The sequence below is a fragment of the Myripristis murdjan genome, chromosome 17 (assembly GCF_902150065.1).
Source record: "Myripristis murdjan chromosome 17, fMyrMur1.1, whole genome shotgun sequence".
NCBI classification, from domain to species: domain Eukaryota; kingdom Metazoa; phylum Chordata; class Actinopteri; order Holocentriformes; family Holocentridae; genus Myripristis; species Myripristis murdjan.
In genome coordinates this window covers 10,311,907-10,328,335 of record NC_043996.1, presented here as the reverse complement: position 1 = coordinate 10,328,335, position 16,429 = coordinate 10,311,907, and the positions used below count along the sequence as shown (strand labels likewise).

Below are 16,429 nucleotides of genomic sequence, written 5' to 3'. Positions count from 1 at the left end.
GACCATGAATGTGTTCTGGTAACTCTGATGTGCTCATTTTGAAGAATCCAAAATATGTGACAGTTCAAGATTATGCATAGCAAATGAATGAGGATTCAAGTGCATAACATTCACCTCCGCCGTGTTTTCTATTTCCCTTCTCTGTTTTCATCCACTGCGCAAGATTATACGCAAAACATTTTTGAACATTCCCTTCCTGTGCCACATCCCAGCATCCTGTTTCAACGGGAAATTTATTTGAGCTGTCAAAGCAGCTTCAAAAGCTCAGTCGGATAAAATGTCACTCGCTCCTCCTGCACAAGTATCCTGATCGTCCGCTTTTGATAAGTTCCTATTTTCAACATTTCTAATGACTTTTATGCTGCCACCCAAGCTGCTTCCCACCTGTTTGATTTAAAAGCGCTTCGTACCTGGATGCATAAAGTTTATTTCTGTTTACGCAGCTGAAGGTGGACTGGAGAACAAACTGTTTCTGCATAATCAGGCCAAATATTTTATTGTGTCTTTATTTTAGCTCTACAAAGCATTTGCAATGGGGTGTGTCTTACATATGAAGACATCCAAAACCTGAGACAATATTGCATTACTGCATCTTGTCTTAAAGGTTTATTATGTTGACATTAAATACTTTGTGCTGCAGTATTTACGTTGGTTAGTTATCTTTTGCCCAATTATCAGCAATATTCAAACAACCATTTGAAATGTCTGCGAGCAAACTAAAATCTATTCAATGGCAGATATTTAAAGTGGAGAAGTTCCGTGCAATCATCCCACAGGCCTGTGTGAGGGTGAAGGAGTGCAATCATTTCTTTTTCCCCTTTCTTTGAAATGCAGCGTGGAGCTTTTCTGCCGAATCAGTGTGCAGGAGCAAACGGAGCAAAGCAGCAGCCAAACGGCATCAGCGAGAGAGATTTGAAGTAAGAGCTGGGGGAAAACAGCACAAGAATAAATGGGTTTGATTCAGAGTGACACTTTCAGGCTGTTTTAACGAGGACTTGTCAAGGTGGTTAGAGGGTTTCATACAGCTGATCCCGGCTCTCTGAATAGCAAGGTCTCAGTTTGCCTGGCTGCCTGACAGCAAAAGAGGAAAGTGTGAACAGTGAAGGGATTCTGTCCAAGTGTCACAACACTGTGACCCTGAGTGGAGGTGAAGAAAAAAAAAAAGAGGGTAGTTTCAGAGTGAGAAAGCGTGCCAATTTATGCACAGAACACACACAAGTTCCTTTATGACATTTCTATCTATTTCTAACTATATTATTTAATAATTTGAAAGCTACTTAGATTACACTGTAGAATCCCAAGAATTATTGGAATTATATATATATATAATTTTATATGTAAATAAAAAATAAATTCTCCAAGTGAGAAGAGAGACTGTACAATTAAAAAAATGCAAAACCATTTTCAGTGATCTCAGTTTTTAATCTTTTATTTAAATTGATGCTGCAACTGAGACTTGACAGAGAATCCCTGAAGCATATAAGAGGCGCTTTAATTAGCCACAAAAGACATCAATATTTCTGACGAACATAAATAAATAAACTGACACCCTCTCTGGAAAGTCACATTTAAATGAAGAAAAATGGAAATAAAAATAAATAATAACAGTAATTATAAAAAGGCTCTCTGATTGTTTGGAGCACATCATGAATATGGCTCATCTGTTCGCTTCGGATTGGTCATGTGATATGTGATAACAAAAAAGTTGTTTGGTCGTTTTTTTAGGTGACACTCACAAAAGAAGGAAACTTATAATCCACAATACACTGTACGTATTCATGTTAGTGTTGAGGGAGTGTCGGGTTACGGTTAGAAACAGGGTCAAGATGATGCCGTGCTCACAATCTCCTCCATTGTTTTAGCCCATTGTCTTCCTCAAAGCAATCTGCACTCCCAGAATGAATCAGCTCACTCGCGATGACAGCACCGCGGCTGCTATTTATCATAACCAAGCGGCGCAGCATGCAGCATGCAAGCAAGTTAAATAAGCAGGTTGGTGTTTTAGCTGTTGATAAGGCGGGGAGCATCGCTGCCACCATGCAATATGAAAACAGATATGAGAATGTTTTCTGTTGATGTAACAGACTTTTGGTTCACGATGTGCCACTCAGATCTATCTTTTTGTCACTTCCAGCTAATTCGGTTAAAATGGTAAAAATGCATTTTAGAAAAACCTGAATGATCCAAGCAACAGCCAAGCAAGACCACAGCCAGTGGAAGTTTGCACGTTCATAATCCACACATTTATATATAATTACTGTATGTCAGGGCGGCCTTATTATGACTCCCAATTATAGTTCCACCATGGTTTAGTTGATGTTTTTTGGTCATATGAAGGCTGTTTTAGCAAATAGGCAACAAACTTTCTGACCAATCACAGCACTTGTGCTCTGAACTGTGCAAGGATCACAGAAATTGAATGATCTGCCATGAAGTAAAGGCCCACAAAGGCTCACGCCGGTTCTACTCATTCAATCTCTATAACTAGGACTCATAATAATGCATCCGGGCATCCTCCGATGGAATGACTGACTTCTTGTCTCTGTCAGTCCAGCAGTGTGTTAAGACATGATGTGACACTTGGCTGCACATCTGCTTTTTGTCACCTGATACTTTGCAGGAGAATCAGTCCAAACCATCCAAAGCATCACCTCTAGTTTACACCCATCACTAGTTTATAAAAAGATGTGACAAATCTTCTTTCCTGAATGACATGTATATCATGAACACCCAAATTATTTATTAAAAAAAGAGGTGCTTTTTTATGCATATGATGTTGACACTTTGGTCCAGTTGTTAGTGATGTACATTTATATCTAATGTAGAGCCTATCTGATTTTGTGATGCTTGACGTTGCTTCAGAGAGGCTATATGTTAGTGTGTTATGCTTCTACATCTTGCACGGCTGTATCTTGGGTTATTGTTTGATTTTATGCTTGCTGCAGCACCAGTTGCTCATCAGGGACAATAAAGTTGACTTGAACTTCAGCAAGACAGTGAGATAAAACACAATAATACGAAGAAAAAAAAAAATAGCCTCACATATTATGCAGTATGGAGCGATGTGTGAATTGGGACTATATTCATCATATTTTCTCTCTCCTCTATTGCTGTCTCAACAACTCAGTGTTAATGGATGCTTGAGTGAAGGGGAGGCCAAGGAAAGAAAAGCCCATTAAATTATGCATCACTAAAATGTCAATTCTGCATGGCACCATGCATCAAATGACTTCCGCACTTAACAGCTAATGCACTTTTGTATTTTAGTGGGTAGGTGGGCGCTGTGTCTGTGTATGTGTGTGTGTGCTGAGCTTAAGATATGTCGGATATGTGTGATGTGGCCCCAGTGATTTTACGATGTTTCAACGAGCTGTCTCATCGACCAAAGTCAGCTGCTTGTTTGGATTCTGTGAAGTTTGAGTTTGGAGCGGCGTTTGGAGAGAAGTGCCCTCTCATGTTGACATTACAAGTTATTTTGCTAAAGTAAATGGAGCACACAGGCAAAGGGCCAAAACAAATTTAACCAATTTATGTCTATCAAGATTCACAAAAAAATTAAGACTGTGCTACCTTTGACACACCGGGGCTCAAGATGGAAACAAACAGCACGTTTTCAGGGTCCATGTTAAAAAAATGACTTTACAGGGTCACTGTGAAGCTCAAATTACATCCTGTTATATGAAAAGTGTTAAGATTAGTCATAGTCATTTTGTTTGTGTGGGCATTTTTATACTCAGTAGCATACAGTACATATTCTAGGTAATCCTGTATGATTTTAATGTCCACATTTAAACGTTTGTAAAAATATTTATGTATCCTGTAATTCAGCCTTGCACCACTTATTCTGCACAGCCAACGACCACAATGAAAACAAATCTTTGTCTTAACTAGACAGTTAGTTAAGAGTTATGAAATATTTTTTGTATTTTATTTTACTTTAATGCATTTATTTATTTAAGAATTGGGTCAAACCATTTCGAAGGGTATATGGTTTGTGATAAATAAATAAATGAATACATAAATGGCAGATGTTTCCTTCTTTCTGTCTATCTTTCTTCCTCTCTTTCTTTCTAATTCATGCCAATAAACAGCTGCATTAATTGCAGCGACTTCAAAAGCAATTACATCATTGACTGCTTTGGGCCCCTTGTATCGTCACATTACATAGTTTTCAAGGATCTATAAGCAAGTGAGCTACGAGCTGTGCGGTTGAGCTTTAGGCAAAAAAAAAAAAAAAAAAAAAAAAAAGAAGAAGAAGAAGAAAAAAATGAGGTCCCTCTTCTTTTGAACATTTGCTGGTAAAGCCGCCCCCTAATGTTGCACAGTCAGGAAAATCTACATGTCATAGCAGGTAAGAGGAGAGGAGAGGAGAGAGTGAGAGGACAGAGAAAGAGAGAGCAGAGAGTGAGAGGAGAGAGAGAGAGAGAGAGAGAGAGAGAGAGGAGAGAGAGAGAGAGAGGCCTTTGCAACTAAATCTATAATTCATCACAGCGCAGGCTGGCGCGAGCACATCAACCACTCTGCACCTGGGACTCTGGATGGGGTCTAAGGGTATGGCGCCAATAAGACCATTATTTTACTGTACAGCTCCTCTACAAAACAGTAACAACGCTCCAGCAAACAGCAGAACATAAAGTTGCAGATGGACGAGGTGGAGGAGGAAGAGAACAGAGTTGTTGCTCATCAAATCAATATCCTATTCCATGGTCAATTGCACAAAAACTCCCTCGTTGTCTTTTCCTTTTCTTTCTTTCTTTCCTTTTTTTTTTTCCTTTTTCAATTCGTGGTAGTAGAAGATGGAATGTGCGTCACCGTCCTAGAGGGAGAGTGAGGGTGAAGAGGAGAGAGAGAGAGAGCGACAGAGAGAGAGAGAGAGAGAAATGGAGATAGATAGAAAGAGAGAGAGAGAGAGGAGGCAGGGGCGCAGCCTTTTCTTTTCTCTAAGAGGTTTATGTCTACATATCTTTCGCAGGCGTGCAGCCTTTCCAAGTAGATAAGAAAATAATGAATGTTACAATTAAATAGCCTTTGTTCAGTCTATCACCTGAATAAAAAATAGCTAATACCAGCCAAAGATAAAGAGTGCCACGGATTGAATATACTATGTTGTCGGCTGGATTTTTCCTATCTCCCTCTCACTTTATATATGGAACTAGCTACAATATTTGCACATTTCTTGCAGTCCTAATCATATGCACTATTTGTCATTGCAATGTCCCCATGTTATTTCAATAACCGCTTAGACTTATTCACATTAGCTGCAGAAGTCTAATATAATTTCCAGGTTAAGTTCCAAAAAAGAACAAACTGTATGGAAAATAACAGAAAAAGCCGGAATGACTCCAAACTTCACTTCGCTTAAGTCCCACTTTTCGGATATTCGGTATTAAAAAAGAATAATCTTTGGTTATATAGTGGCCACGTTAACATGCGTGCTGCTCAGCTGCTTTCAGGACACATCACATTGAACATTGACCCAAATCTTTACGCAGATGTAAGATTTGGTGGAAAAAAGTATTAAATCTTGAAATGGAAAACATGTAGTAAGCCTGAGTCTCCTGCTACGCTCTGAGTGCACGAGATCCACGTGCACTGAGTCTAATTCAATCCCACAATATTGCAAAGTACATGGCACAGGCCCTATAATGGGGCAGGGTTTGTTAATTCTCTGCCACAGCATCGCACGCTAATTGTTCCAGCGTGATAGCGTTGATCAGATAGCAGCCACCTCCCCCATAGCTCTGGCTTCTCATGTGGGTCCAGGAAATAGGCTTCAAACCCACAGAGAAAAAAATATGAGGAGCAATGGACTGTTGCAGAGCGAAAGGCTGAGGGCCAAGGTGAGCAGATGGGGCTCCACTTGTGGCATTGTTTACTTGTAGTGTAGGTATGAAAAGTGTGGCCTCTAAAAAATCTGTGAAATGAGAACAATGTCTTCAAATGCAAGTATGTGCTTCACGTATGAAAAGTGGGACAAATGCTTTACGCCACCATGAAGGACCGTATGCGGTGGAATGTAACAGGGTTTTCCACAAATGCCAGCTGACTACTTTCTTACTGTTTTTTTTTTGGGGGGGGGGGGTTGTTTTTCTCTCACAGCTAGCTGCTTCTTGCCCTATTGATGTAAACTGCTTTGCATCCAGTTGTGTGTAGGCTACATCAGTCAATCAGTCAAACAAGTAGCAGGCAGGACAAGTCAGCCACAAGTTTGCAGGGGTTTGCCAACTTATGTCCAAATGATTTTCTGCTTCTTCATTCTACAAAATGGACTCATGGCTGTTTGTTACTGTGAGCTCTTTTTCATGGGATCCTAGGATTCAGAAAACATGGATGGACTCGCAGAATTTGATATGACAATGCAATCAACTGTTAAACGTGGAATATCACAGAATTTACCAAAATGTGGATGCCATTTTTTTTCACAGGACCTAAGCTGAATGATCAGATTAAAAAAAAAAACAAAACAAAAAAAAAAAAAAACTGCTGCAGCTTGTGTGGTGTGTCACACAGACAGCAGTTTGTATCTGATTGCACTAAGGGCAGGGCTCAACCACACACACACACACACACACACACACACACACACACACACACACACACAGCTCATCACTTCAACAAACTCAGTTTCATAACTACTGAAGCAGTTTCATGTACTGCAATGCACTGATAATCATTCAATTTTGAATATTTTCTTATTGAATTTCTGAAATTTTACTTGTTTAGACACTCTGGTGTTAGGCACACAGAGGTCTGCTGCTTCTTCACGCTCATCATGCAATGACCACGTTCCCCCAGCTGGACCTGGTGCTCACAGTGGAAAACAATGAAATTAAGTGTTGAGCTTAGGGTGGTGGAAGGGAGGAAAAAAAGTTTTATTCACAGTCTAACTAAACTAGACTGAGACTGAGTTAAGAACATGTTCAGCTGTTTGAAAATGTTGCCATCTGAACTATTTGACGATCATCCTTTTTCTTCCTCCTCCTCCTCTTCTTGCTGTTTCTGCTCTTCATTCCCGATCTGCACCTACACTCTGGAGGTGATGCTGAGACAGAGTTTCATCTCATGTACACATATAGCAAAATTAGATTAGTGAGCTACTAAAAAAAAATCACTGTTGAATTTTACACTATGGTACTGAAATAGTATTGAAATGTTAGTTATCATGACAACGTTAAGGCCACTGAGCTTAAGTAAAAGGTTTTGCCAATTAGTCAAGGGCAGAGGTTTATGCCAGGGTTTCCAGCAGTGATTTGGGCACATACACACACACACACACACACACACACACACGACTGTTGCTATGGCCATTCCTGGGTCACTGAAATGTCTGGCCCGCCTTTATGTGACCTTTAATAAAAAGTCCAAACAAATAAAAACAGAATCGCACGGAGAGTTTAATTCCTTGTGATTCTTTAGTGTTCACTCACTGCCGGATGACGCTGGGGCTGGAGTGTAGGTACAAATTGTAAAAAAAAAAAAAAAAAAAAAAAAAAAAAAAAGCAGAATATAAAGTGGCTGGATTGTCTCTCCTTTGCGCTTCAACCTGCAAAAATAGATGCACATGGGCAGGGAGGGGAAGGGGCGAGGGTGTCTTGGTGGATGAGTGAAGAGCATTAAATGAACTCATAATGTTGCGTGCACTGAAACTAGATGTCATCATACAGTATGTCATATTTCACCCCTTTTATGCCTTGCCTGTCATTTTCTGCTATATTTGCAATGAAAATGCCACAAAAATACCATTTTGAGGAAAAAGTAAGCTGACTTTAACCTTTTATTCAAAGCACTTCAGAACAGGGGACTTCAATTTTTTGTCATAACAGCCTGAGCAGGGATTTTTTTGGGGGGGGGGGTTTCTACCATGAACACGTTGTAAACACTTTATACCGTGCACTTCTTTAAAGGCGGGCTGGAGGGGGGTTACGAATGCTTAAGAAAAAGGCCAAACATCAGAGGCCCGCAGACATCAAGGCTGAAATGAGAACAAGCAGACTATAAGGTGGCTGTTGCCCTAAAGACTTTGCCTGTACCTGTAGAGGATTAGCTGTTATAAACTGATAACGACATCTGGGCTCACATACCTTAAGCTCACACAATAATCATAACAGCAGATGGCATTTCTTTGTTCACCCCTGCGCCCCTCACCCCTTACCCCACCACCACCACCCTCCCTCTCCCTTGTTCTCCCTTTTGTTCTCCCCCTCTCTTTCTCTCCCTGGGCTTTTCTCCAATTTACATGATGAGTTGATGGCCAACAAACAAACACTGGCCCGGATCCTTGGCAGGCAGAGAGGACACAGAACAGCGGGACGGAACAGCAAGGTTGCTGCTACTTTCCGGACGCTCCCTCTGCCCCGCCGTTGTACTGTGGCCTCACCGACAACGGGGGCTTTCAGCCTTTCGGCGCTCAGGCACAGTTTGAGGGACACGACACCTATCAAATTGCTTGAAAATTAAAAAAAAAAAAAAAGCAATTGCAGAATAAGAGCAGCAGGGTGGCGTGGCTGCCCTTCAACCCCTGCGTTCATAAGCATCCGTCCTGCTGAAGTGTCCTTGAGCAAGACGGTGAATGCCTCAGCTCCAGGTCCCCTTTAGTAGCAGTGACTGTTGATTTCCTCACGGAGAGGGGCTGAAATGAGATTCCCTGCGGTGATCAATAATATTTTCAGCAAACACGAGCTGAAAATATTTGGCTGTGGTTAGGAAAAGGTCACTGGAAACCTCAACGAGCACCAAATTTCGTTTGTTGTTGTAAATATGCTAATTTGGTTTGAAATAAATTTGATGTAGATTTGATTATTTGATATATTTTTTGGCTGAGAATGAAATCTCAAGTCTGATCGCTGGCAAACCACAGCCACGGCACAGCATTGCTTGGTCCGACAGAGCCAATATTACAAGAGCTGCGAGGAGGAAATGCTTTCAGATACATTATCAGGACAGCGCGTTACTGTAGGTTTCAGTCAATTCAAAGGCCTGGCCTGTGATTTAAATGGAAATGAGTGTAACCCAACAAGGAGAAGATTGGACAAAAGGGTTGGTGAAATATTTTCATGCTCAAACCTGTGAGAAATAATAAGGACTGACAATATGAGACGGCTAAAACAGTGGCTGCTTCAAAAATCTGAAGGGCGAATGCCAGCATGGGTGTGTCTGTGTGTATGTGTACATCTGAGTGCATGGCCACGTGTCTGTGTGTCTGCAGGCATATGAGCATATGTGTGTGTATGTGCAAATATAGCACTACGCTTGTTCAATTGTGTGTGTCGATGCGTGCATGTGTGTCTAAGGTGGAGGTGTAAAGACTAAGGGCATGTTTTGTCTCGGAGGGGCTCTTCATCCCAGAAAACGACTGTTTTGACTCTGAGGACATGACAGCCATTATCTGTTAGGCAAGGATAGTACTGGAGGGGGGAAATTATCGCCACCTCTTCCCCTCCGCCTCCCGCCCCTCCCACCACCAGGCTCCCCTCTGTGGCTCGGTGTTAAAAGGTTTCAGAATTCCAGTCATTTAACACTCGAGCGAACACGATAGAAAAGCGGCGTCCGCCATGCTCTTGGAAGGACATGCCAGGTGTAGAGGTTTAAACGCCCATCGCGCGAGATGTACTGGGATTCTGCCTTGTTAAAATCCCAGCCTCTGTAGCTTTGATTCTGTATCTCTCCACCTCCACCTGGCATGACTGTCCTGCTTGTGCATCTACCTGCTTCACGGTCTGTCCGGGTACCTCCCTGTCTGTAGGGCTGCAGTCAACCAAAGAAAATCTTGGTCGACTAAAGTCCTGAAATTTCGAGCAAAAGTCAACTAATCGGGGGGCCGCAGGAATACAAAAAAAAAAAAAAAAAAAAAAAAAAAAAAAAAAAGTTACTATTTTTAGATTAATTAACTGGGCAGTAGCCTACCTGGTAGCCTTATCTGCCTAAATGAATTATAAATAAACATAAACAACTAAATATCATAGCCTATGATTTCCCAGAATAGTACTATATCAAGCTGCCGTTGTCGCGGGTGTGTGCACCTGCAGTTATAAAACAATTATTAGACTAAAACTTTGAAATATGCCAATTCTGACATGTTTATACTCAAAACTGACGGAGCAACCTAACACAGACATGTTAGCTTACCGTTTTAGGTGTTATGCCATGTTGGTTGTTGAGCTGTGATATGCAAACTGTTGTTTGCAAAGTTTGCATTTGACTTTTTTTCCATCTATTTTGGTAAAATGCTGCCACACTGACGACGTCTTTGACATGGTAGAGGACTAAATGTTCATTAAACGTTCTTAATTAAGCAAATAGTCGGAAAACCAGACCTAATTTTTTCTTCAATTCAGAACATACCGGCCTACCTGTCTGTCTCTGCCAGTGGGTTGGGCTAATCCAAAACTGAAAACAAGGGGGGTGTTCTGAAGACAGACTGTTACCTGTGAAACCGTTTGTTCTGAAAACAACCCCATTAGCACTTAGTGCTTTACTCATGATAAAATTAACACGGCAAATAATTGACCAATCAGATTTTGGTTGACCAAGAACGTATCACCAATAAATCAACCAGTCGACTAACAGACTACAGCCCTACCTGTCTGCTTGTCCGTCGATCTGTGTGTCTGTGTATCTGTTTGTCTGGAGGGAATCTAAAGATGCCGAGGTGTGGCAGGGAGGGTTTAACAGGGAGAATGAGGGAACCAAAAAATTGCAAAAAAAGCAAAGATAATTGCATGTTTTTACATACCATCTGCTGTAGAAATTGATGGGAAAAGTGTCTAAAGGGCTCACACACACACACACACACACACACACACACACACACACAAGAGAGGCTGGGCTAAATTAAGTGGGCAGGATAGAGTGCTTTTTTTTTCCAAGGAAGAATTAGCGAGGCCTCAAGGTAAAAAGATTGGGAGCCGCTGCAGTTTCAGCACTTTCACTTTGCTACAGTAATCTGGGGCCATATCAATCACGCTTCTAAAAATACGAGGATTGATCTAGGATCAATAGTAAACCACATGGTCACAAAACCTTCAGTATAACTCGGGAATGGCAAGAGCCGGTGTCAAAAGCACACAGTTGCAGTTTTAGATCGTTTTTTTTTTTTTTTTTTTTTTTTTAAATCCTGGCTCTAAACCCTGTGGTAAAAGAGGGCTTTCGAGCTAGTTAAATATTTAGATGATTGATGTAAAGTGAAGGCGTTGGCCAGAGCTCATTTCTAATATGAAACCTGCGTGTGCAGATTCCCAAACACCTTTCCGTCTAATTTGGACTTAACTGCAAAACGATGCTGTTAAAAAGTCTATTCCAGACACTGATGACACAAGATGAGCAATTGTTAGATAAAAAAAAAAAAATACAATGTGTAAGCTCATAAGGCACCTCCTAACACATTAGTAGGAAATTTAATTTAATCAAAATAGTCAGAGAGAACAACCAAAAGATTTACCTGGTAGCATTTCGCTGATGAGTCAGTCGTTTTGGGAACATCGAGCCTGGTAGTCTATCGCCGCTTTAGAAGACGAAGAGAGCGCACAGCAATCATTATCACTTGTAGTGGAGCTGAAGCCGACTCCTTGCTAGTGTTATTTCAACACTGACAACCTCTCTGAGAGTTCAAAAGCTAATCCAAAACACAAGAAGAGCTCTGCCACTACATTAAATGCAGAAATTGACCTGCACTACACTACAATGCATATATACACACCCACTGAGTTCAAATGGTGGAGGAAAAAAAAAAAAAAAACTCCCACCAATAACATTAGAGGAATTTCCACTTCAAAGAGAGCTCTCCGTGAACTACGGCATCTATAAGAGTAAATTTTGATCGTTTCTCTGACAATTATATGCCAATCTTTGGATGATCTTTCGATTCCAAGCACGTGTCAAAAGCTAAAATATGCAACTGGGGCTCTCATGGTGTGACTGTCAACTATAAAACATATGATCCTGTAGTGTGAGCTGCTGTAAGCATGTTATGAGCAACACTGAGGCTGGAAAGAGGATTCTAGAGGGTTAGGGTATGTTTAATGATTAGGGAGACGACCTTCAGCTAGAGGACTTGGGTTCAAGCTCCTGTGTCGGCAATGTGCCCTGCTGAAGTGTCCTTGAGCAAGACATGAAATCCCTGCTCCGGAGCTGAGCCTGACCTATGACCCTCCTGTGAGTGGAATGAGAAAATGTGAAACTAGCTGAGGATAGGTGAGACTGATGGGAAAAGGAGAAAGGCGCAACATGCAACACAAGGCATGAGTCACTGAGCAATCACACTGCCCCTAGATAAAATTTAATGTAAAGACACAGTATATACAGCCTCAGAGCCAAGATGGACATGGATATGACATGCTTCATGGAGGTGTTAGAGAGATTTCCTTTATAGAGACTTGGCAAAAGGAAAGGAAAGGAAGGGAAGGAAAGGGAAGGAAAGGAAAGGAAAGGAAAGGAAAGGAAAGGAAAGGAAAGGAAAGGAAAGGAAAGGAAAGGAAAGGAAAGGAAATGTCGATGCCACTGTAAGTCTAGACACCCTTATCCTAGCTGATAGTTGTGCATTTGATGAAAAACAGTCAGAGACGCTCCGAGAGCATGTGGTGTGTTTGTGTTTGTGTGTCTGAGAGAGAGACACGGAGAGAGACAGAGAAAGAGAGAGAGAGACAGAGTAAGAGACTGGAACACAGCCATATTAAGAGCTGAGCACAGCAGGGCAGGCGGAACCAAAGGTCCACTCCACAGAGGGAGTGATTAAGGCGTTGCGCGAAGCCCATAGGGAACAGAAAGGAGACCTCATTACCCATAATGTAGAAGAAGAGGAACTCTCATCCGAAGTGGTGCGGAAAACTCGCACGCTCTCATATTCAACAACACAGCACTGCTTAAAAAATAAACTACACTGAAACGTGGTACTAAATGCATCGTAATCAAAGATAGTTTTGAATTCTTTTGTGGATGATTTTTTTTTTTTTCACTCAGTTTAGATAAGAGCAGGAAGGTAAAGCCATCCAGTGAAGGGAGCGCAGGGATGTCCTCAGGGCTTTATGCTGCGCTCCACACAACCCGGAAAGTCGTAATTTCCCATTCGGCACGTCGTAATTATGAGCTTTGTGCACGCCACACATTTCCAGGTCAGAAGCTGGAATTTCCCAGTCACATCACTCCGTTACTATGGCGATGCCTAATTCAGCGTCTGGCGAGGTAAGAAGAGCGGGAGAAACGGATGCTCACTGATGTTTTTGCAAATGGTTTCTGGTCAAAACTATTGGCAGAGAATCTATCAAAGTAATATCTGTAACTGCATTGGAAATCACACTTAATATTTAAATTTTGAAAAGATTATGAATGCCGTAACAGTGATGCAGCGTTACTGCTCACAGCACAGGTTCCCATGTTGACGGGACGTCACACAGCTGCCGCTTGGGAAAGTTACCTGGGCTTTCCTTTGCATTTTTCCCAGCGGGCAGAAACTCCAACTTTCCAAGTGGTCTGGGATGCGGCATGTGTTTTTTCCCATAATTTAAATATGAGGAGAATAGTAAAGTAAGACAGTAAAGCCACCCAGTGAAGATACACAGTTGGAAGTTGTTGGGTACAGGGAGTGGGAGGTGCATCCTCAGGGATTAAGGATTAAGGCACCTGCATGTTGACTCATTCTACGAGTTCAAGCACAATGCTAAATTAAATACCTGATATGATGATAGCCACGGTATTCAAATATATATATATATATATATATATATAATTTATTCATTTATTTTTTTTTTTACCATGTTTACATTTTAACAGACAAGCTGACAGATGTAGTTAATGTCTGGTTTACGTCATAATCTGAGTTTGAGATGAGAATACTGCAAGACTACGTACTGGTCTACGGCTATATTCAGCTTCCTATTACAGTCCCCCTCCAGCCACTTATTAAATCCCTAAAAGGTCCTCTCTGTTCATAAATATTACATATTGAAACTTTTTTCTATGAAAAATATCCTTTAATGCCTCAAAATGGCATACATATAACTCTACACCTGTCCCTCATTAACAATGCACGGATATAAGAATATGACGAAAGTTCCCAGTCCACCCCCCAGCCTGCTCGCACACTGACTCATAAGCTAATTTCGATCATATTTTGTACTCTATCCAAATACAAAAATACTTTTTTTCAGCGAATCTTTTAGTTACACAAAAATTTCAGCCATTTCCAATTGGTCTGGTTGATTTTTTGAAAATAAAAACTTCCAAGGGATCAGCAGGGCAGGTGCTAATGATATGGAAAGCAATGTGCTGTCGGATGATGGATTTGCTCTTCAGGCTTGTGAGATCACGAACCTTGCCTGTCTCAATCTGGATTTTTGAACTTGTTCTTGATACACTGCAGTTTCAAAGCAGAAAAACTCAACCATGGCGACTGCTTATTTTGCGCATAATATGTTGGTTAAAAACTTCTGCCTCCATCCAAAACATCCAGTCATTAGTACTTAATGGGGGTAATATAGGGAATAATCAGCCTTAGTCTTATACAGCAGGGTGTTTTCAATGAGTTTATTAGTCACCAACACATTCAGACCATGTTTCATCTGTTGGTATGCCACATGGGGGGTGACCTGGGAGCGAGAGTGCACCCTTAGCTTCCTCTGTTTTGATCCTTAAATAGGCGCAAGAAAAAGCTTTTAGACAGTCGATATTAATGTGCTAATAAATCGTATGTATTTCATACAATCCGCGAGGACATCCTTTACGGTGGTTACATGTATAAAGGCCCGACAGGTAAAGGGCGCAGCAGACACCTCTAGCTGTACCTATTATCACACTAAAGAACACTGACTTAGGTATTTTTCCCATGATATACCTTAAAATAGGGGGTCTTTAAATTAAAGTTTTAACATTTTTGCCCATGACCTAAATGAAAAAAAAAAAAAAAAAAGAAAAAAATCCATCCTGGGAGGTGTTGGTACTTATGCCATGTGGGAGCTCATCAACAGAGCGGCCCGTGGCCCACTTTACATCCCAAGCCGGTGCTTGAGAATCCACGGCTTTTTTACGCAAAGATTTAAATGAATCGTTTTCAAGATTAGGATTGGTGACACAAGGTAAATCTGGTCTAATATCCACAATCCCATAAGGATGAGGCGGCTGTGACTGACGTACCTGGTTGATGATGTAGATGCCGTAGTCGATCCTCTGTCGTCTGAGGATAGGGTGGAGGTAGTGGAGCCAGTACTTTAAGTGGTTGTCCCGGTGGCGGAACGGGATGATAATGGCCACCTAAACAAGAATAACTCTGGCTGGTGATTTGTTCGTATTTAATAGTCCACTGATCTTACCCCATTTGTAACAGTTGGAGAGCCACCCACCTGGATAATTAAACCAATACAAATGAATATGACAAGTAATCAAAAACATGACAATAATCAGACAAGGCTATTACTATCTGGAACTGCTTTGCTGACGCCAACTGTGAAAGGGAGACCGTCTTTGTGGATTCTGAGGGATGTTTGTTTGACTAATTTTGCCCAAATGAGCTTTATTTCATCCTAGAGTGAACTGTTCCGCATCAGGAAATCATATCCCTGGAAAATCCCCCTGCTTAATGTCACAGCGTACACAGAGTTGGTCTCTCATTCATTATGAATGGGGCAGCTCCAGATGCCAGTGAAGGTTTTTAGTCTCCGATTTGAGGCCATCTCGTGTCTTGCCTTCAGTGAGTTGTTCAAAAGTTGCTCATAACTGTCTTAATTATAATATATCTGAGTTCATCAAGGTATGTAGCTGTTTTAAGGCTGATACAGAGCAGCTGATCATTTTAACAAGGACAACAGACTCCCTCCCCTCAGCTGGCTTCCCTATCCTCACTCCCGTACGACTACCTCCATAGGAGACTGTCTGACCTTAGGTTTTTCATTTAAAAATGGTAAAATACAGACAAGCATATACAGACCTTCCATCTGGGCCGACAGTCAGGGGGCGTGTAGCGGCCCCCCATTGTCACGTTGGGATTTTCCTTCTGCACTCGCTCCATGGTCATCTGGGAACTAAACTCGATCAGCAGACGCCCCACTGAGGAACGACGGAAAGATGGATGGGTTGGCAAGATGGGGGGAAGAGGGAGAGGAAAACAGTGGAGAGGAAAGGAAGTTGGAAAAAAAATCATGAGGAGAAAGGGGAGACAAGTAAGAGAGGGGGAGAAAGAAAGAGAGAGAGGGACGCAGGGAGTGAGGGACAGAGAAAGAGTTTTTAGCATCAAAGCAATACGAGTATCAAAGCGATGTGTGCAAAAATAATGGTTTCAAGGGATATGCTTTGCATAATGCAGTATTTAATAAGATGCACAGGGCTTGGAAAACATATAGTCCTAAAAAATAAACAAAGACTTTGAAGTCAGTCAGTGTAAACACAACATGAAAGGTAATTATCCTGCTCAGTGATGTAGTCACACCATATGTTATATCACAAT

The 16,429-nt window shown here is 41.4% G+C and overlaps 1 protein-coding gene across 1 annotated transcript in view; it reads right to left on the bottom strand.

Annotated features, from left to right (window-relative positions):
- b4galt2 (UDP-Gal:betaGlcNAc beta 1,4- galactosyltransferase, polypeptide 2) overlaps nt 1-16,429 on the bottom strand; it is a 144,993-nt gene that overhangs the window by 66,374 nt on the left and 62,190 nt on the right. The window contains exons 2-3 of the mRNA XM_030075405.1: nt 15,914-16,032; nt 15,124-15,240 (exon numbers count right to left, since the gene is read on the bottom strand). Of these exons, the coding sequence (XP_029931265.1) occupies nt 15,124-15,240; nt 15,914-16,032 (236 nt within the window). The remainder of the gene's footprint in view (nt 1-15,123; nt 15,241-15,913; nt 16,033-16,429) is intronic.